The sequence below is a fragment of the Pterocles gutturalis genome, unplaced genomic scaffold, assembly GCF_000699245.1.
Source record: "Pterocles gutturalis isolate BGI_N339 unplaced genomic scaffold, ASM69924v1 scaffold37488, whole genome shotgun sequence".
NCBI lineage: Eukaryota > Metazoa > Chordata > Aves > Pterocliformes > Pteroclidae > Pterocles > Pterocles gutturalis.
Window position 1 is genome coordinate 28339 of NW_010121755.1, and position 21674 is coordinate 50012.

At 37.0% G+C, this 21674-nt stretch overlaps 1 protein-coding gene across 1 annotated transcript; it reads right to left on the reverse strand.

Moving 5' to 3' along the window:
• Nucleotides 1-709: 709 nt before the first annotated feature.
• On the reverse strand, nucleotides 710-18659 carry CLINT1 (clathrin interactor 1; the record flags this gene model as incomplete). Its single annotated transcript, XM_010077346.1, has 7 exons — nucleotides 710-2465; nucleotides 2946-3150; nucleotides 3878-4173; nucleotides 8168-8245; nucleotides 12607-12688; nucleotides 13233-13476; nucleotides 18485-18659. Coding segments are annotated over 7 exons (1442 nt in total), but the record flags the coding sequence as incomplete, so codon positions are not given.
• Between the last annotated feature and the right edge of the window lie 3015 nt (nucleotides 18660-21674).

Consider the following 21674-nt stretch of genomic DNA (forward strand, 5'->3'; position numbering starts at 1 on the left):
TTAAAAGGACAGTATTACAAACAGACATACCCTACTCATCCGAAAACCTTCTGAAGACTATTGAGCAGCACTGCACCCCTTCAGCACGACTAAGATGCCACACTGACTGTAGGTTTAGGTTTCCTTGCCACCCATCTACTGCTCCAAGAACTAGTTTTCTTCCCAATTTTTCATATATTTAACCAGATTGAATCTTTCCATCTGTTAGAACTCGAGGTTTTGAAGATGATTATTCCAAATAAGTTTAAAGGTTTCCGAACAGGAACCGGAGCGATCTCTCCCATTCAGCCGTTAAAGCCTGCCTTGATTACTTTGATGTAACAACACTTGAAAGCTCCTATTCTTTGAAACTAATTTAAACACATTGAATTGTTGAAAGATTAAAAACCGCAGTCAGCTAATTACACTCCCTCTCATCTCTTATTCAGCAAATGAATCACTTTTCATTACCACTTAGCTGAAGTACATGAATTTCTGCCTAATTAGAAATGTTGTAGATGGAGCATTAGCAAGGCTGGAGCGGGTCAGGATATCTTGCCTGCTTCATTTTTAATTCCTAACAGTAGAGCCAGATAGGAAGGCTTCAGATAAGAAGTCATTAAACAATTTTAAATTATTTATAAAAATTACTTTGCCCAAATTATAATTATTTTTTTTCCCAAATGCTCTCATAAACGTCAAATGGAATGAAAGGAAAAGCAGCCCAACATTGATTTTAATGAACATTTTAATGTTATGTATAACAGAACATTATGAATACAATGGAAACAAAGTTTTATCAATTTAATAATAAAAAAGAAATCCAACATAAGAAAAGGGAGGCCATAAATTTCATACCTATAGTATAGTGCTTATTCTTAACAATATTCCCAGCTTGTGAATATAACAATGTCTTTGTATTTCAGATTCTAGAATCATGATTCATGTGAACTTAAATGCAGAATTACAGAAGGAAAAACAAAACCCCCCAAAACCTTAATTCATTCTTTTGTTTTCAGTAAATCAGTAAAATCTTTGACTGCTACAGGTTTCCTTTATTAATATATATACTTTTTACTCCTCTATTGGATTCCACAGCTGCTAATGCCCTATTTACACAAAAGAATCACCAAATGTTGTATAAAAGCTAAGATCCAATGCTGTTGGATTAGGTAGGGTTATAGATTTAAGTGTAATTCACCTTGTTATTTTCTGTAATGATGCAAAAAATAAATGTTTTTGCCTTTTGACTGCTGATAATGCCAGAAACCAGTGGCTCCACAGGGATATTGGTGGTACAAAGGATGCTAACTGCCACTGTAAAAGAACTGCAAGAAAGTGCATTTTCTGGAGTTTTCTGAAAGGAAACCTTCCAGCAGTCTTGGATAAAGCTTCTCCCAGACTTGCACTGGATATCAGTTATAACAATAGAAGCATATTAAGACCCCAAAAACCTGTTGATCACCAAATTGTTGACAGAAGATTTTTACAATAAAAATTTGGGTAATATAGCAATGTGGCTGGAACATTAGCAAAAGTATATATACATTCCAGGTCCCTTTGAATTAGCCATAATCACATATGTAAGCCATTTTTGGACAAAAATATATATTCTTATAAAAAACTGATCATAGTACTTGAGTGACTTCAACTGTGGACTCAGTGGTAGTAAAAGGAATGATCCAATTATGACAAAGCGATCAAAGAGAGGGGGGAAAAAAAGTCAAGCTCTTCAAGAAAAAAGAAAAGTATAAAATTAGATTCAAACATTTTTACCCAACCCCCATTCCAGTCTTCCATCAAGTCTCAAAGTTAAAATTGGTTCTTCTGTACGTAGGAAAGGTTTTTTGATGGTCTCAATACAAATTATTTTGCAAAATCATCTAGCACAATCCTTAGAAGAACATTTCACCTCTCCAGAATTTGAACACTAGTTATTCAACATTTAGAAAATAGCTTTTGGTTTTTTATGTAGACACTTTAACTGATAAGGGGAAAAAAAAAAAAAGTATTGAACAGTGTTTTCCATCCCTTCCCCAGCTATATTTGTGCAGCTAAAATCCTTCATTCAGTCTGCCCATTTATTTTATTTTTATTTAATTTTATTCATTTATTTTACAATCTTTATTTGCTAAAATTGGCAAAGTTTGGAAAGGCATCTTGCTTGAGTTGTACAGTCCCAGGCATCAGAGAGGTCATAGAGATATTGGGTACCCCCATTCCTATTGTGCCCGTCAAACCCATTCCTGTAGCTGGCACTCCCATGTTCATGTTTATTCCCATCATTCCCTGGTTCATCATAGGCGTGGGTCCCATGGAGGTCATTCCCATCATACCTGACATCACACTGGGCATTCCCATCCCCACAGGAACGGGCCCTCCCATCAACGGGCTTGTCTGAGGTCGAACAGGCATCACGTTAGGCTGAGAATTGAGGTTCACGGCTGCAAAGCTTTGAGTCATGACATTCATAGGTTGTTGCATATCTGCAAAAAGAAGGAAAAGGACGCAAAAATCATTAACCAGAATCTAATGCTGAAGATGCGTATATAGTTTAAGAAACTTATGTAGCAACTGCTGTGAACAAAGAAATGGTGGCTGTTTCGCTCATTTCCCTATTTTCTGTGTGAAGACTCAGGAAACTTTTATACAAGTTTTAAATTGTGTTTTATAACAATACATGTTACTGTGCACATTCTAGAGAAACTCTAGAGATTAGGAAGCCTGAAATCAAGATACATCAGTGGCACAAACTCTACAGTAAAAACATGCACAGATACCAGCCTCATAGTTTGTCAGTCTCCACATAGAAAATACCACTTGTGTCAGAAGCACCGCAGTAGTTTAAGAAACAATTATGACTAAATTTAGGAAAACAGTAATTAACAGAATACTCATCTCAAGGACAACGTACTGAACACACACAGGGCTCAGCATGCATGCAGAACAGTGCAATAATCACTTACTTTGTTGCTGCATCATGGTATTAAGTGATGGCTGCTGGGGTTTGGAAGGCTGCATCCCAGGTACTAAGTTGTCCAAACTGATATTTACACTGGGATCTGACCAAGTTGAGGGTAGAGTTTTGCTTGCATTCTTCTGGGCCATCTCTGTGCTTGCATTATAAAGAGGGTTAGGCTTCGGCATCATAGTGTTCATGCTGTGCAGAGGCTAAAAAATAAAAGTTTGTTGGGATCCACTTGAAACAATTTACCAATAAGGATCATGACTAAACAACAAGTGTTAATTTTTCCACAGAACAATAAAAAGCTAATGAGATTTTTAGCCATGAACTTCAGCTCTTCTGAAGCAAAGCTGCCATGTGCTGATACACCATTAGAATGGGCTAAAAGAGTATTTTGTAAGCCAGCATCAAGCTCCCGTATCAATATGTGGAATGACAGTGACCACCTGCAGTCAAGCTTTGAACTCAAACATACCGATTTTTTCCTACTAACGCCAAGTTGACCTGTTATGGTTTCCAAAAACACTCTCCACTGAAGCAGACACTTCTGTGTTTTGGAGAACAGACCAGTCCTTGCCTCCATCTACTTGAGGCTGGAAACCTATAACATTCTGTGGAGGATGGCTTTAAGGTTTGAAATATCATCAACCTCGTCTTCCCCAACAAAGCAGCAACACTTCATAGAACAAGGAAAACAATCTCAGAGAAGACTAGTTTATAGAAGGAGGCTTTTCAAGCACATTTGACACCTTTTCTTTTTAGGAGGCTATGCAAATATTTTTGGACAAAACTTTTTTAAAAAATGCCCATCATCTGAGTGACTAGGGATGGACTCTAGGAGCGGAATGGATTCACTTTCAAAGTTGTGACTAAGGAGAAGACAAAAGATTAATTGAGGAAGGCCATTAGCAAACTGTACAAATAGCAGCATACCTGTGACCTTGACATGGGTAGACTCATGCCCACTCCATTGGAGCTCATCATGGAGAAATCCATACTTTGTGAAGAGGTCATGGTTGTCTGAGAGGGGCCCATCAAATCAAAAAGATCAGTAGAATTTGAAGCAGTTGGAGGCTGGCCAGCAGCTGGCTGTGAGCTACTGAAGAGGTCTATAGCTGGCTGCTGTGCCGTGCTGCTGAAGAGCTCTCCAGATGAAGCACTGGGACAAGGAGAAGCTTGGCTGAAGGCACTCCAGTCACCAAAGTCTCCATTTCCACTTGTTGCTGTACCTGAAGGAAAGGCACCAGTGCAGGAAGAAAGACAGAAAGAAAGACAGAAGACTTAGAGAAAGGCACTGAGCAAATGCCATATTCCATGAACTGAAACAAATGAGAGCTGATCTGTGTCCGTCCAGATTAACATCTGCAGGTAGAACCTCCATCTGGACATCATTCCCTCTCATGAATATTCCAACAATTCCAACAAGGTAGCAAAGGAAATATGAAACACCCATGCACAGAAAGGAGGATGTTTGATAACATGTCACCTGTGGATGCGAGACAAGTAGGGACAGGTTTTTTTTTTTATTTGAAATACAACTGAAAGCTTACTTAGGGGTAGACTGGAGGCTCTAGTCAAAACAACACCTAGAACTTTGATAATATTTATCAAATTTTTTATCTCAGTGCTCTGGTATTTGCTCAGAGAACAGTTGTCAGGAACAAGCCACTTGATAAAGCAAATCCCATAATGATAAAATAAAGACAACTACTTCAAAATGTGTTTATATACAATTAGTAGCTCTTTGTATAAAACAATGCTGAGGGGAACAAAAACCAGAACTTTGAAAGCAGGTTGCAATGGAATTCTTATTTGAGGTGATAAGGAATAATTTCTTCCCATCCCATTAAGTGCTCCTGTAAAACACAAAGTTTTCTAAATTTGATTCCTGAACTAAATGCCTTGGCTTGAAGCAGAAATTCGATCTTGGACCTAGCAATTCTCTCAGCAGCAGCTTTGCTGAACTCTTAGTTCATCACTTGAACTTTGTTTCATTTCAATATACCAGGGTTTTTGTAGACAAGCATTTAAATCAAAACACTGCAACTTACAGCTCTCTCTGTATCTTACTGTGAGGAGCCTAATAGTATAAGCTGTTTGTATACAACTGCAAGGGCACCTATTTCAGGATCACAGATGTCCAGAGACACACGCCAGTGAACTGAGAATATGTCATAACCTTCGAGTCAAACGGGAGGAGATGTTATCTCCCTTAAAAACATGTGTTTTTCTATTACCAAGAAAAGGTTACTTCATAGGAGCGATAGGGGAAGAAAAGCTTACAAAAACATCTACAGGAGATTCTAAAAATAAAGCAATGCCACTTAAACAGCTCTCATTGCTACACAGTGAATCTTGTTCCCAGTTTGGGCCATTATGCAGGTCAACTCTTTGATTATGTCACTAATAGATATACTTCTGGTACTTCAGCTAAGTCAGAAGCAATTTCATTGCCATATGAAATGAACTTTGAGTTCCAATGAACAGTTAAGTCATCCCTTGAATTTCTTTAGATGAGCAAATGAAGACTCAAAAACCTAAAGCCGGAGTAGATGAATCCCGTGCCAGTTTCCAATTCCTAACATACAGGCTGGCTCGTTCTATAATGGCCATCTATACCCATTTTCTACAACTGAATTCTACCCACTCAAAAGATAACTGCAGTAGTCCTTTACACTCCATGTAAATATTTATCAACATACACCTTCAGTCATCTTCATCTTTACCATTACATTAGAATTTAAAGAATAGCAGAAGAGTAAATCTGTCACAAAATCCAAGTATCGCCAACAACTTCAGTGCATAAGTGGACAAATATTCATTAGCTTAGGGCCTCACTAGAACATTTGCTTTGATCTTCCTCACAAAGAGGGGCTATATTAGAAAGTTTCAATTAATATTACATATTAAAAATTAAAACCTACTTTAAATATTCCTGATAGATAAGTAAGTGCTGAGTGTGCTGCTTCTATGTTCAGACCTGTGCACTGTGCACCAATAATGGAAGTGGGGGTAAAAGGGATAAGGTTTTGCCCCTTCAGTAGAACTTCAAAGATGATTAATCAAGAAGGAAAAGATTTCTAGAGGGGCTTACGCTGTTCAGGAATGATTAATCATTTCACAGGACTCCTTGTCCCTTGCATAATGGTGATTGGAACAGATTAATCACGTTAATGCAGATAAAGGATTGTATCAATTTAGACTGTATTAACACACAAATTATTTGCCTAGTAGGCAGCTTTGTGTTTGCAAAACAACTTGGTTTTGACTAAGAAAGCTTGTAAAAAAATCAGAGCAGTTCTTTCCTGCCAAGCAAATTAAAGGTGTTTTAACTAATCCATGCCTGGTAAGGTTTTCCTAACACAGCAAAATAAAGAGAGATACAAACATGCTGACTAAAAGCTGGCTCACAGGTAGATTTGCTGATCAACCTCTTTGCTATTCTTTTCTCATTCTGGACTTAGTCCTACACCCTGGCTGAGAACCCCCCCATGACAACCAGCCCTACTTCCCAAATTAACTTCACAAAAAACAGCCAAGCCAGCTCCCTCCACTCTATGTTTGTTTGTTTGCAATGCTGTCCTGTCTGGGTAGGCACTGCAGGGTCCCAAAAACACAAGAAGGAAGTTGATTGCTTTAACTAGCTTCCCAGTATATTGTTTTTCCAGTCCAATTTTAAGGGAAATGTTTTTCAGTCAGCAGCCATGTCTACATAATGGCTTGTATGTTTTGCATGTAAAATGATGCACATGCACCGAGCCAACCGTACGGACACGACAGCTCTAAACTTCATATTGTGTAACCAGGGCAAAACCGACAGATGTCCCAACAAGTGTTACTAAAATCTTGCCCTCGTGATTGGCAGGAACTTGTTAATGCCTGACTTAAGCAAGATCCAGATATCTTCTATTTAATAGGCTTCTCCTAAAAAGACTGTAACGAATTGTTATTTAGCCAAGCTAAAATATAGCCTTGGTCAGCTTCATCCCACAAATGCACATAGGCAACTTCAAAAGCCACAGGCGAGGTTGTACTGTGTATGGAAGACATAACTTGACTGAATTCCCCTCCAACATACAAGGCCTTCCAATAGTACAGGCATTATTGGAAGCTTTGGAAACAGCCTGTCTCAGGCTCCCCTCATCATACCGTCTGACAAGCCTGACATAACTGTGCCTCTCTAAACAATTACAAGCTTTTTTTTTTTTTTTTTTTAAATCTTAGGAGCCAGGTGGGAGCTGAGGACATCTTTAGGAACTCTTACTTTTAATCACAAGTGGGCTGCTGTTTTCCATTGAACATGATCTCTTCTTTTGGTTTTGTTCAATTTACCCATTTAATTTACTGCCCTGCCCATATCATTAAAGTTCCTGAGACCAATCTGAACCCTCTGCACATGTCTGTAAATATAAAGAGCAGCACAAAACCCTTCTAACAACTTTTCGGTTTGCAGCATTATTGCAAGCAAGCAAACCAGACTACCAAGCACATCATGCAAGTCTTTTTATCCCACCAGAGCAGCTATTTTTTTTAATAATTAATACCTAGTTGTATCTGAGAAGCCTGCAAACTGTTAGTTGAAGTATTAGGAAAACGACTGCTTTTTGTTGCAAAAAAAAAATAGTTGAATAAACATATAAAAACTGGGAAGACTATGATGATTAATAATCTGAATGGTCCTAACTCTACAGCCAATTTTCCAATAATTTTGGAAACACAAATACTGTCACATCTTGAAGCATTCATCACTGTAGAATTCCAATTAAAACAGCTCCTTGCCCACAACTGCAAGAGTGGGATGCACTGGGCTCTTTTTTTAATTGTTTAGTGAGCACTCTTCAGCCAGCATTTAGACCCACACTTGTTTATTTCAGGTTTTACTTTTCCACTCCAGAAGTCACATCTTATTTCATTGCATTTCAAAAGTAGACTTGGAGATATGTTTTAAGTCTTACTATATGCTTATATTATTAGATGAACTGGGATATATTTATAACTCCTACTAACATTTTTCTGAAATAAATTTCATTAGAAGTTTCAGGTCCAATGAGACATGTGCTGTGCCAAACAGTAGATATCTTCCTTACTCAATATAGTACTTGTGGTCCAGTTACCTAAACACAATTTGCCCTGGAAAGGGAAGTGACTTCCAATAATGCCATGGGATATCTCTTCCCCTCTTTCGGCCCTTAAACAGCATTTCAATCTGTAAATTAATCCTACCTTGCGATGATGGGAAGCTTGCTGAAGCAGCAGCTGAACTAAAATCAGCAAATCCTCCAAATGGGTCAGTTGATCCACCTAGAAACAGAAGGAAGCCAAACACTGTTACAGGATTGTGCAAAGATCCATTGCAACAACTGCATGCAGGATTTGCGAAGAAAAGCTGTTCTGTATTTGGCAAGATGGATTTATTGATTCTGCTCCCTAAGTTGGAACTGTTTTTCCTGTTCATCACCATGCTATAATTATACAGGCTTGAGCAACAATAAGCTGTATTGTTTCCAACTGCCTTGCAGAGCTTGCAATTTTGTCTTCCTAGGGAAGAACTAAAAGATGAAAGTTTTTGCTACCTCTAAAAATAAATTTAGAGAGATTAAAAAGGTTTACAAGGTTTTTAACTAGTAAGGGATGCGACTAGTTTGGCAGTTTGTAAAATAAAAACTTTGAAAGGGTAATATATAAAAGCCAAACATTCTTATAGTTAAAAAGTTAATTTATTATGCTTACTATGAAAAATTACATGTCGCCTTATATTTAGTTTTTGTGTTACTTAAAGCATGAATGAATCTGCAATGATCTTGAATTGGGATTTCAAGGACAAAGCTTGCACTTGTATTCATTTTTTTATAAGTTTGCTTCCTTTCTACAGCAGGAACATTAAGTTTTCCAACCAGAAGACGTTTGTATACAGCACATAAATTATTAACTTCTGAACACAGCATAGTAACAATTTTTCACTTAAAAAAAACCCACAGCCAAGATATAAAACTAGAAGAAAGATCTGAGAACCATATTGGAAAGCTGCTTTTTTTAAATTAATAAAACCAAACAGTTTACCAAAAAAACCCCATCCAATTATCCTTGATATTGCTTTTAAGTAAGTATTCCACTGACCTGAGAAAGCTAAGAAGTTGACCTTATTTGTATGTCCTCAAAGATTTCACCTCCAAGCAGCCCCACCCTTAGAAGCTGCAGCAGTTCAATTATTTTGCTTTTAGTGTTATGTGTACATTATATAGGTTACACCACAGCTGCTTAGCCTGCAGTGCTTAGAAACTAGCCAGGTGGGACTGGAACATCTGTGCTGCACTCAAACACCACCAGGGACAGCTTCCAACATCTGGTGCCATTTCTGAATTGTCTTATCGCTGCAAGACATTCTGCCCCATCTGCTCCTCTCAACTGGGTTAATTAAACTAGAACCATCTCCTTTTTAATAAATGGCCAGCAGTAATAAAAGGAACCATTCACTTTCCAATACATGCATACTTGTATTTTTTTTTAATGTTATTTTATTGTAGACATTGCCAGGAAGGCGACTGTTCTTCCAAAGGGAAATGTCTTTTCTTGCAAGTGTGTAGCATATGATATGAAACATGAGACTGGAATGAAAGGACGGTTTCTTTGAATTTTCAGAAATATAGCACTACTAAAATCCTTTCGCCACCTCTTCAAGAGGGAGAAGATTTCACACAAAGTTAAGAAACTTCTTCAACACGAATTCTGTAGTGATCTAATAAGCATCTTACATATGCTTATATACAAGTTTTATATTGACTGCAGCCTGAGAATGAAATAGGATAAGATGAGCCAGTGAAATATCAAGCTAAAAACCTGTTCTGATCATGTTTACTCTGCCTACTGCAATGAACATTTTCAAATCATTTTTTTCATCACATGTGTCCTTACAGAGTTCAGAACAGGTTAATGGTTTGAGGGTTTATATGCAGAATGAGCAACACAGATGACATACTCTCAACCACATCCTCAAAAAAAAAAAAAAAAAATCAACGCTCTCATGCTATGCCTATTTATCCCTGGGCTGTTTGACAAAGTATCTAGGGATTAATTTAATTTTAAAATCAGAACTAGGTTCAAACCCAAAATAACCCCTTACTTAACATTTTCAGCCAAGTCAACTTTTCCTCCACCTCTACTGCCTGTTTTCAAATAAAACCGAGTTCCAGAGAGACGTGGCAAATCTTAAGCTGAATGCAGTAACTAACTCTCTAAAGAAAGGTGTCACCAGGTACCATCTCCAGTAACACCAAAAAATTACTTCCAGCAGCTCTAACCACAGACTCTATGTCTTCTCAAACAGATTGCTCCTTTATGCTAACCAACCGTCCCCCTCCTGTACAAAGTGTGTTGCTTTAGTAATGTGTATCCCCCCCAAGCCTCACCAACCTTCTTCCACATCTCTGCACCTGAAAATACATAGATAAGCAACTTCTGTGTTCCCTGAATTCACAACTTCCCTGCCAGTTCCTTCACAAGACAGATCAAAGGCTGCATTTGACCCTTCCCCTGTGTCTTGCCTGACACTGGGAATGTTCCCACACCCTGTGCTGCAGGAAGAGTGGTCGTAACAAGTGACCTGCACGTGAAGGACAGTGCTAATCTTCTCAACAGGAGCTATCCTCAAAGATTCCCATGCATGACCCCTTTCCATCTGCCTTCCCAGTTCAGCAGAGAGGTTATTTAGCAGGACCAGCTGGTAACACACCTCTTCCCAATGCCATTTCTAAGTGCTGCTTTGGCAAAAGAAATAAAAAAGGCAAAAAGGAAAAAGGCTTAGTACAGCAAAGAACCAAACTGATGAAAGACTCAAATACACCGTAATACAGAAACTGCTGTAGTTCTGGTCGAAATATGGGAAAGCTCAATTTGAAGTGGAAATGTCTATTCTCAATGCAATTTTATTTTTCTACACAAAAATAAAAACATACACATATGGATATAAATAGAACCACAAAAGGCCCTAATCTCTTTTCCCATAAGAACTGGGTAGAAGAATTTTCAATATTGGTTTGGGATAGTAGTTCTGATTCAGGATCTTAAAATTACACAGACCTGTGGTAACTCCAATGTACATGAACACATTTGTATATGAAGTTAACTAAATAATGAAGAAAACACAAAATAAGTTATTCCTTAAATTTGGGGGCATTTGTGCATAAGAGATGCATGAAATGAATTTTATTTCTTTACTATTAAGAATTAATATATATTTCAGAACAGACATATAAACCTTATTTACTTTCATAAAATAAAAGCGCACAAAGTTCTAAAGATCTACCAGAAACAAGAAAGAAGAGACTGAGATAGAACTTGGTTACTGAGATGTAAATTACTATGACAGTTTCCCTCCCTGCCAAAAAACAGTTTTATTTTATATTCTGTTAAATACTTACAGAGGTATCATTTTGCTATGCTAGTGATGAAAAGAACTGTCTCATACAGTGCTCATAATACTGGCTTTGCTAATATGTAATAATAAAAATACTTAGTGTTACCTACTATGGGCTTCCTGCTACAATACACCCAGAAGTGGCATAACTTTGGGTAGAACTAGGAGTAGTTTCTCCATATACATGAATGCAGCCACCCTGCCACATGTGTGGGTCTCCTGCCACTAGACCGCCATTTTTCAGTACAGCCTCATGGGATTTTACGTTGTCTTTAAAACAAAGACTGGAGCTGAATATCTGTTGCCCCCAAGATACACACATACGCTTCTACAGACAATGTGAGTATGATCCCATAGATAAGAAGAGATGTTGCAATAAGCAACAAATAGTGTAATGGAGAGAAGTTACATGGAAGGTTTCTATCTATGAAAATGCACGTTTGTATTTTATTTGCTATTCAAATTGATCTTTAAAAAAAATTCTGCCCACAGTAAACTCTCTCCCAGGTGTACCATTAGACCTCAAGTGTGTGGAAGTCCTTCTGTTCCATGCTAGCCGCAATAGAAACTGTCGAGATTAAGAATCTGTAAGCACAACAAGTCTTTAAAGTTTTAATAAACAAACCACCAAGCCTCTGAACTCCTCTATCAATTCTGTATGCAACGCACTGAAATTTAACACATGCCTAAAAAGAAACGGCAGTTTGAGTGTAGGGTTGAGTCCGTATGAAGGTTAATGGACTTAAAATAGAACTGCACATTTACAGAGTGAAGGGATGTGTTTTACAATGAACAATTTTACTCTTAGGCAGCAATTTCTTTTTGGTATTAGGGTTGGGATCAACCAAATACCAAAATAAAATGAGATAAAGAAACAAGTTCGGCATATACTTTAGATAAAAGCTTACACGAAGATCATCTAGCTGCCTAGCCTTTGAATTGCACTATCAGAAATGCGTGAATGTGAAAGGATTGCACTTGCTTTTAGAGTTAATTATAAATAACTGCATTACAAACACAGTTTCTGACAGACTGATCTGGAGGTTAATCTTTGTGCTGCTAACATTTATTAGTCCCATGCAATAGCACATACAGTACCTTGCTATAAAAGGTTCTAGGCAGTTCTAAATTTTTTGAGTATTAATTTCTCAATTTATCTACTACTCTTTATCTATGCAACATCAAACAAGCTTATCCACAGAAACGGGTTAAAACATGCGTTAAGAAACTAAAACCAACATGTGCCTACCTGTTGAGGCTGGCTGGCTAGCTCCATCAAATAACAGATCAACCAGGTCATTAGATGACTTGCTGCCAGAGGGTACAGAAGCCTGAAGAAGAAATCACACAACAGATCTCATCTCATAATGTCACTCATCTTAAATGACTTTGAGAAGTTTTCTACTTTGGGGCTTTTTTTTGTTTTCTTTTCTTTTGCTTTGGAGAGATGGCAGATTTGTCTTTGAAGCCAACAATCACTAGAAAATGGCTAAATTTAAAACCAGCCACTGAACAGCTAGTGGCTCAGGTTTTTTCTCTCATAAATGAGGAATTTGATAACTTATCAATAAGTGTGCAGGTTCAGAGAATCCTTGACACTTCAGGCCAAGATTTTCTCTTTGCTTTGCTGAAAAGAGTAAAACATAACAATGACTATATTTAAAAAAATTCTACATCTTAAAGCAATCACACAGTTGATTATAATTAAACTGTATAATGAAACAGCCTTTGAAAACCCAAACTAAACATTTACGGCAAAATAGTTCCCTTGAAGGCTGCATAGCAAAAATTCTACCTTAAACTAGAAATTGTCTCAGAGGTTAGAAGAAAAGAGTTTCCCAAATCACGTTTTACTGTGCTCTCCTGCTGTCTCACCTTTGCTGCAGGCTGTGCAGTATGAGCAGCAGCATTCTGTTCTGGACTTGGTTTATCCCCTGTATAATATGCTGCTGCTCCCAAGTCAATGGTTTTTGAAGGATTTGCTGTGCGTTTGTGTCTGGTGATGGTAGCTTCTGTAGCTTGTGTGATATGAATGTGTTTTGTTGTCACAGTCTCCTCTTCATCTTTAAATTCAGCTTTGGGAGATTTACCTCTTCTTGATTTTTCCTCATCACTGTCACTAGAAAAACAAAAGCAATAGAATGCCATTTATGATGGACTTCTCAGTTAATTAAGTGGACATTTGGCTTAAGCCACAAGAGCTTTGGTTACTGTAGTTCCCTGTAGCAATGGTTCATAATAAAAATACTGCTTTGACATTTGAGAAAGGAAATGTTTTACCCTTACATAATGCATCTACCTAACACAGCATTGCACCTATTCCACAAAAGCAATGAAGAAAAGCAAGTTATTTTGTTAAAAATTAACTACAAGTCCACGGCAGAGGATAATAGGAATTCAGTGTTTAAATCCAGTACCTTTAATTACCTTCTGACAGGAACTCCCACACACATTATGTAACACTTCAGCAGCAAAAAGTTGGTAAGTCTGCTCAGTACTTACACCAAGAGACAGAAAGCAGTGAGCCAAATCCAGGTACTACCTTCCAGATTTCAAGAACTCCATTCCTATTTCAACTCATGTCCTTTTCCAGATAAACAGGCTTTTACTTTGTTTAGAATGTTTGTGGAAAAAGAATGTTTACAGACTTATGCAATACAATGATACTAGTCAATTTTGGTCAGAGAACATGCATCTATTCTTAAAATGTAAAAGAACAGAAGTGTCACCATTTTAGGCGAAAACTTTTTAGATGTCACTGCGTAATATTTGTTTAATCTGTTACATTTTCTACTTTTATATTTTAACTCTTTCACAAACCAATTGCCCTCCACCAACAGTCATGTTGCCTGTTATCATCCAGATAAGATTTGTACATAACAGTGAAAATTGCTGTAGAGAAAGCTTAAATATATGGAAAAGTATTATGAAATAGTAATTCCCTTAGCAATATAGTTGAAAGTGGAAGGTTTTTATATTTTAATAATGCATTAGAATACTAGAACTGCAAAATTTAAGAAAGGCTGTCCCTTTGTCAGTGGGAATATGACAGTAACTGCAATATACTCTGGAGGGTAGCCTTTGTTCTCTGCTAACAATAATGGGCTTTTTGGAATACATTGCACGTGTCTCATTTCCTCTGTGCATATTACCTACTTACCACTGAAGATGGCTTAATTCATTACCATCAGTGAATAGAAATGCTCATTTCCTTTTTAATTTTTTTATTTTAAAAATACCATAGCTGCTGACCACCCTATCGATGACCAGCGTTGGCTGGAGCCAGCCTCACAGACACGTGAGCTCAGATAGCATCACCTAACCTTATCCTTCCAAGGCACTTCAATCCTGACTTGCAACAACAGGCTACGGCTCCAGTTCTGGATTTCTGCACATAGCCTACCTACGTGTACAAATACATCGGAGGGGACCACTAACCACATTTTTAGTTGTGACAGGATTTTAACACAAGCCCCCAGAGAGGGCTGATCTGCACATTAGCATGGTATACACGGCACATCCATCCCAAAAGCCTTGGAGGAATGTGCAGGATGTTACTTTTTAGAGGTGTGTTGAAAGTATCTAAGACCAGGACAAGCACAACAACGATTCAGTCTCTTAAAACCTTTTGCAATGTATTTCTTGTCATCACTACAGAGTCTGCCTGGTCCATAGACACATTCTGTGGGTTGAGGAAGTGATCGACAACCATCAAAGCCTGATCAATGGAGCTATTGTTACAGAACCAGTAGAGATCCATCTCACTAATGTAAGAATGAAAAAACTGAGTCTTTGGTGATCTACAGCAAAATAAATGTCTAAAAGCTTTTGATAAAATAAATTAAACATATATGCCAGAAAGCAGGACAAATATTACAATACTCAATTTTCTATGACAACCTGTAGTGCTTCCAAACTGTCTCAGGAGATATTTTTTCATTTTTCTTTAACACTCACAATAACAAAAAAAAAAGAAAAAGAAACATTACTGGTTAATGTTGCCTTTAAGTGTGTTTACTCTGCTCAGAATTGTAAAACTGCAGTGCTTCATCTGAGAATTGCAGAATTAACTTAAAAATAAAAGTTACACCTAGCATTGTACCAAATAATTAAAAAAAAAAACTTTTGCAAAGGAAGTACGTGGTTGCAACTTCCAGAAACCAAAATACGGACACACTTTCTTTTTCTTTGCTTTGAGGTTTTCAGTTATAGGTTTTTTTGAACAACACTGTTTAAGGCAATAAAATAGTTTACTGATAGTTTGAGACTATCTGAATTATACTCTACTACAAAAGTAATCCTCAATTTTGGTAATTCCATTACAAAAGTAATGGAAGTTACCTTTAAACATGACTGTTGCATCCTTTTATAGGAGTATTAAAAGTTTTGTTTCCTTTTCATTGTTACCTGCATCAACCCTTCTGAATACTAGAGAAACAAGTATTGACAGAGTTTAAGAATTCTCATGAAAAAAGTTTAATGTTTCACAAGAACCTCTGTATACCTGCAGGTAATTTAGAAGATAATACTTCAGCATACAAGGATATACTCAAGGCAGCAATTGGTTTATTCGCCCAAGACCTAAGAACTAACAAGCACCAGGAAAGAAAAACAGAGGTTTTCCCACCCCATGGGGTATCGTTTCTGGTCTTCTCTACTTCCAAGGGGATATATTATTTGAAAAAATAATCCAATTCCCCCACAGCAGTACTAACATTTTTCTTCTAAAGAAAAAAAAAGCAGACTAGGCTTCTCCAGAGTTAGCTGTGTGAACTGCAGTTTCACCGAAATCTACTGTAAACTAAAGCCAGCTATATCATAGGTTAAGTTCTTTGTTACTTTAAGCATTTTTTTTTTTCTTCTATGCAAACTACTAGCTTTGCAAGTAGAGTCAGAAATCTGGAATTTTGGCCAAGTTCTTCTGATGTGTATATTGGAAGCGAAGATTGTGTTATCCAAATTCTTGTGAAGATGAGCAAGTCACATTTATGCTTTGTGCTTCAAGACCTTTTTTTGCCTTACGGCACTAAAGTAATAATTATTTATAAAGCTATTAAGATAGAAACAATAGAAAATAGAAGAGGAGATTTGCCAGCTGAGCGAGTGTCACCATTTAGTCACTTTTCCAAGGGAAATGGTAACTTAATTCAATATTGTTATATAGCAGCAAATTTTTAGAGGGTTCTTTCTTGTTTTTAGAAAAAGTTGCTGATGGATGAAAACACAGAAATGCATGGATTTCATTAAGCATTTACAAGCGAATGTTATGTTGTTGGGAGCTTAAGTCACATGATAATTAAAATTTCATGTTTCTAATCAGTTTCAATATTTCACTTCATACAGAATATAGTATTCTGTTAATATAACATGAATTTTCAGGTTTGTATTTACAGCATCTTTAAGCATAGATAGACAGACATTCTGACCCTTTGATGCCTTCTGTAGAAAGGAATCCCTTCATTTCAACACTCTGATAAAATACCTTCCAAAATAAAATTTCAGGCTGGTAGCCAAAGCAATGTTAGAGAAGCCATCCTGCTGCAACCTGGATTCCTTCTTCTGGCAGGATAACCAGCAACTACCAAATAGTTTTTCCTCATGTATGTCCAAAAAATCCTCCTTTTACTTCAAGTCCTGAGTTTACTACTTTCACACCTGATATTTACCAAAAAAATGGAAGAAAAATAAAAAAAGACAAGGTTTACAAGACCAAAATAAAAATTAAAAATGTAATACTAGCCAGAGAAAAAGATCAGTGTAACCTGGGGTAGTGGACAGTGGAGAAGTCCTCAAAATAAGCTGCTTTTTATAAAGATTAGACTGCAGAAAGGACTGCCTAAAACACTGGAAGGTACAAGACTTTATCAGAATAAGTAACAAACCAGGAGCCATTCAGAAATAAAGCAAAGGAAATAAGATAAAAAATGTTTTCTGTACATCCTCTACGCGAAATGTGGATAGTGAGCTTTACAGAGGTTGCGTGACAAGTTGCTTTTGAAAGGTAAGTACAGAAAAGAACACAGCATTACACCATTGTTAAATTTGAAATTGTTTACTTTTCGTCTGATCCCTTCTCTTTGTAGTCTATTGATAGTAAGTTCTAAGGGGGAACCCTGATGTGTGCAAAGAATACCAGTTTTATGATTTATTAATGCCTTAGCAAGAGGACCATGCTGCCTTTTTCTCAGAAATGCCACCATTTTAATTAGTTTTGTTTTTGTGCAAAAATGATTGAATTTTGTAATATATACACACGTGTGTGTGTGCATGTGTACGAGTATTTTTATACACAAAGATATAAAAATGTGTGTGTGAATGTATCCAAAGATATTCCTATAAAAAATGTTAACCAAATCTCAGTATAAATTTGAATTTTAAGTTGTTTCCCAAAAGGGAATTATTTCAATATACTTGAGTACTTTCTCTACAGCAATTTCAGATTCTGGAGATCAAATTAATACATAACAGATAATAAAATTCAATGCACCTGTTGAATTATGAGGCATTTAAAGTTCTTTCTGCAGGCAAAGCACGGTAGGTCTCTTCCTTACTGGAAAAATTTAATGGCCAAATGTAAAATACAACAAGTTTCTTGAAAAGGTTCAACTGAAACTGATATTTTTAAAAAATTATTTTTAAAATATTGAGATAAGCTATATGCAGTTTGTTCTTCCTGAGATGAGCTCAGGGAAGCAGCACCGCATCAGGGCTAGTCTAAGAGATTTCACACATCCCTTTTCTTTGGCACCTCAGCATTCAGAGTAACATAGCATTAAATGGCAGACTCCAGTATACTGGTTCAAGGAAGGCCACTGAATTGCTGAGACAAGGAAAAACTTAGGAAATTTTAGCCAGACTCCCTAAATTAGCCACATTTTAGCAGCTATCTAAGCTTGGGGCAGTAATAGAAGGCAGCCAGGAGCAGTTAACTATTGACAAAGCTACCTTATTCCCCAAAGCCAAGAAGCAAGTATTTCCTGCATAAGTGCAGGAAGTAGGTATTGAACCCAAACATGCTTCCATACAGACAAAAAGTACGTCAGAGTATTGTAACTAATAACGAGAAATTTCAAAGAGCTTTAACAGCAATTTCACAGAATAAATTTATGTTAGAATAACTCTAGTACCTGCACCTTTCTGGAGAATCTTCTCTATCTTTCCTTCGGAACTTGCTGATGGTATCATCAATCGTGCTTCCAATTTTGTCGCTTAGCTCACCTAACTTATCGCTGAATGGAAAAGCTGGTTTTTTATCCCATTCTTCATCCCATTTTGACTTGGGCTCAGGATCATATCTTTCACCTGTGTAAGGCATTAAGATAAGAAATACTAAAGATAACAGAAAAAAAAAAGCCTGTGGTCTTTTTGGAATCACTCTCAAGACCCCCTGCCCTCCATACATAAACCTTGCAAGGTTTCAAAGCAAACTGAAAGCTCCCACAGTGCTGAATCAACACTCTTACAGCAAGGCACAGCATGTAATGCCAATCATTAAGTGGCAGGAAAATTCAAAGACTTGTTTATGACAACAACACAATCTTAATGCACTGCACAGCACGTCAGGACAGTGCTGGACTTTGCTGGAGAAGCACAAGAGGCACAATCAACCCTGGCTGCAAAAGCAGCTTATCAGAAATGGGACATGCCAGTTCTGAAACAGTCACTTAATGCACGATACTCCATTCTTGGCCAAGCTGATTTACCAAGAGGCAATTCCATGTTTTTTTATACACTGACATTCATGAACACATAAAAGCATAGTACCACAGTACCGAAAGACGTAAGTGTGCAATGCATGATTAAAAAAAAACCTTTTAAAGAGATGAAAAAAGAGCAGGCAGTAAAGCAACTCACCTTTTCAGTAGCCACTGAGTACCCTGAACATCTTTACTAAACACTTACCAGGAAATCAAAACCACTTTTTTTCTAATCAAGTATTCAAGACCATCATACTGGTATCTTAGCTTACAAACAGATGACAGTTCTACTTAAAATAAGTACATTTGCTGTACAATCTCAATAAGAAAGTTTAAAACACTTAAGCCTAGCTTTATTTATACACACCCAGCCAACCTGAATTTAATTTAAAAGAAAAAACAACACTTACATTTTAATAAAGACTTAGCTATCAGAATCACAGCACACTTTACTAACTTGCATCTTATATCAGACCTTCTGCTGAAATACAGGTATATAAACCAATCGGATATAGCTCAAATTCTAGATAACACTTTTAGACGGACATTTTCTATTCAGGCCATCACATGCATGAAACAAGGCATGATTTTGTACAATTGAAAAGTGTGAAACACTAATTCTTTTTTTTTTTTTTTACTTAAACTGAGAAAAATGGAGTAGCAGAACGGAAGAATGGTAAAAAATTCATTACTTGAAGTTAAAAATTATATTGTAGATCAGGTAATGTCCAAAATGTATTCAATTAAGCCATTTTTTAATTAAAAAGAAAATTATGGATTCCAGCACTACAAAGGGCAAAATTGAAGTCATTCCTGTCTCATAATACCATAATACTAGGGGATATATTTTCTTACTGAAGAGACAAATGCAAGTCTCTAATGATATTTGTTTAGATCCATAAAGGACAGAAACTTTTTCAAACTAGACAATCTGTTACAAATCAGTGAGATACTCAGCAAGATCTTTATCATTGGAAAAGGAGAAATTGCTAAGAAATGTACTACTGTTAAATTTTGCAAGAGAATGAAATGGCCTTATTTCAGTTTATGTCAGGCTCTCAAGCATTTTAATGTAGATTTCATTAGAAGGTTTCCTTGTGCAACAGGAACTTTAAAAATAAATAAAACAACCCCTGAGAGCTCAGTAGTTTCAGGACAAAAAGAACTAAGAAAAACTCTGAAAATACAAGCATTTTATACTTAAATAACTAGAATCTTTTAGATTAGTAGTCTGACCTGGGAAAAAGTTTGTTTTGTGCTGCTAGAAAGGTTTTTTTTTGGCTTTACTCAACAAATGAAGGGATAATTAAAAATCCTTTACCATAAAAAATTAAATACAAGACAAAGGAGGTAGTCCTTTAAAAAAACTTGAATGATAACTAAAGAGCATATGGAGAAAGACTTCTACCCAGCATACAGGGATAGATCACGACTCTGCACAGAGCAAGTCAAAAGATCACCTCAGTGAAAGAACAGAGGGACCCGTGCTTAAAAGTACAAATGCAGTGACTCACTTAAGTATTTCCTAAAAAGAGAATCACCAGAATTTCAAGCAGGTAGCAAAAGCTTAAATGAATATAATAAAACATGACATATCCTGCTGTGGAGATAGAGATTTTAAACTACTCTGCATATGAGGAAAAGGGAGAACAGAGGAACACGAAGAAGTAACCTCTCAAAAACAGCAGAGCGCAAATCTAAGTTTAAGGCTCACAGTGAAGACGAAAAAACACACATAGCACCAGAGAGCGACAGATGAAGTTTAAGCCCTGCGCAGTTACTACTCAGATCTTACACCAAACCATTCTCTCAAAGAAGTCACTGACTTTAGCAAACCAGAGCCTTGTGTCATTGCGACTCTGGGACTTATCCCTTAATAAAAGCAGCCACGGATTTACTCAGGCCAGAGAAAACAGAGATAAACATCTCAAGACTGACAGCTGGATCATGGACGACATGCTGGGATACATCAGCCATAAAAGCCAGTTCAAGCTCAGATCCCTGCCACACACTATGGCAGGGACTGGGGAGCAAGGAGGAAGCTGCAGACTTGGACTTGATCAGCAAAACATCGTACTGGGTGTGTGCCTGTACCTAACCAAGGCTGTCAGAGAAAACCATATCCTCTCTAAACAAAGACAAGCTGATGGCATTACAGCCTCTAAAGCCAAGATCTTAAAAACACACTATGCTGGAGATGCAAATAGTCTGACAGAACTCACTGCACACATTGAGAACATTGGTCGCCTCAGCAGAATGGGTGAATTTATTTCCAGAAGCAACCATACATCAGACTACCTGTCAACAGCATTTGGATGTTGTTTTTCTCTTTTGCACTTTTGTTCATTTGTTTTGTGTATGTTTTTAAATAAAGGAACTCAGTAATGAAGATCCTATTGCAAGTACCAGACCCAAGCTGGATATAGGACGGGCACCTTGTGCAAAGATGGCTGAGATTCATGATGGTTGGATGTTTTAATTTTCAGAATTTTGATTTTTGAAAATCTGATGGCAGGTTTTCTGATTTTTTTTTTTTAAATGAGGGAACAGACGACCAAGTGACCCTTCACACACCTCTTTATTTTAATATATAAATATTTTAAATATATATATATTTTTT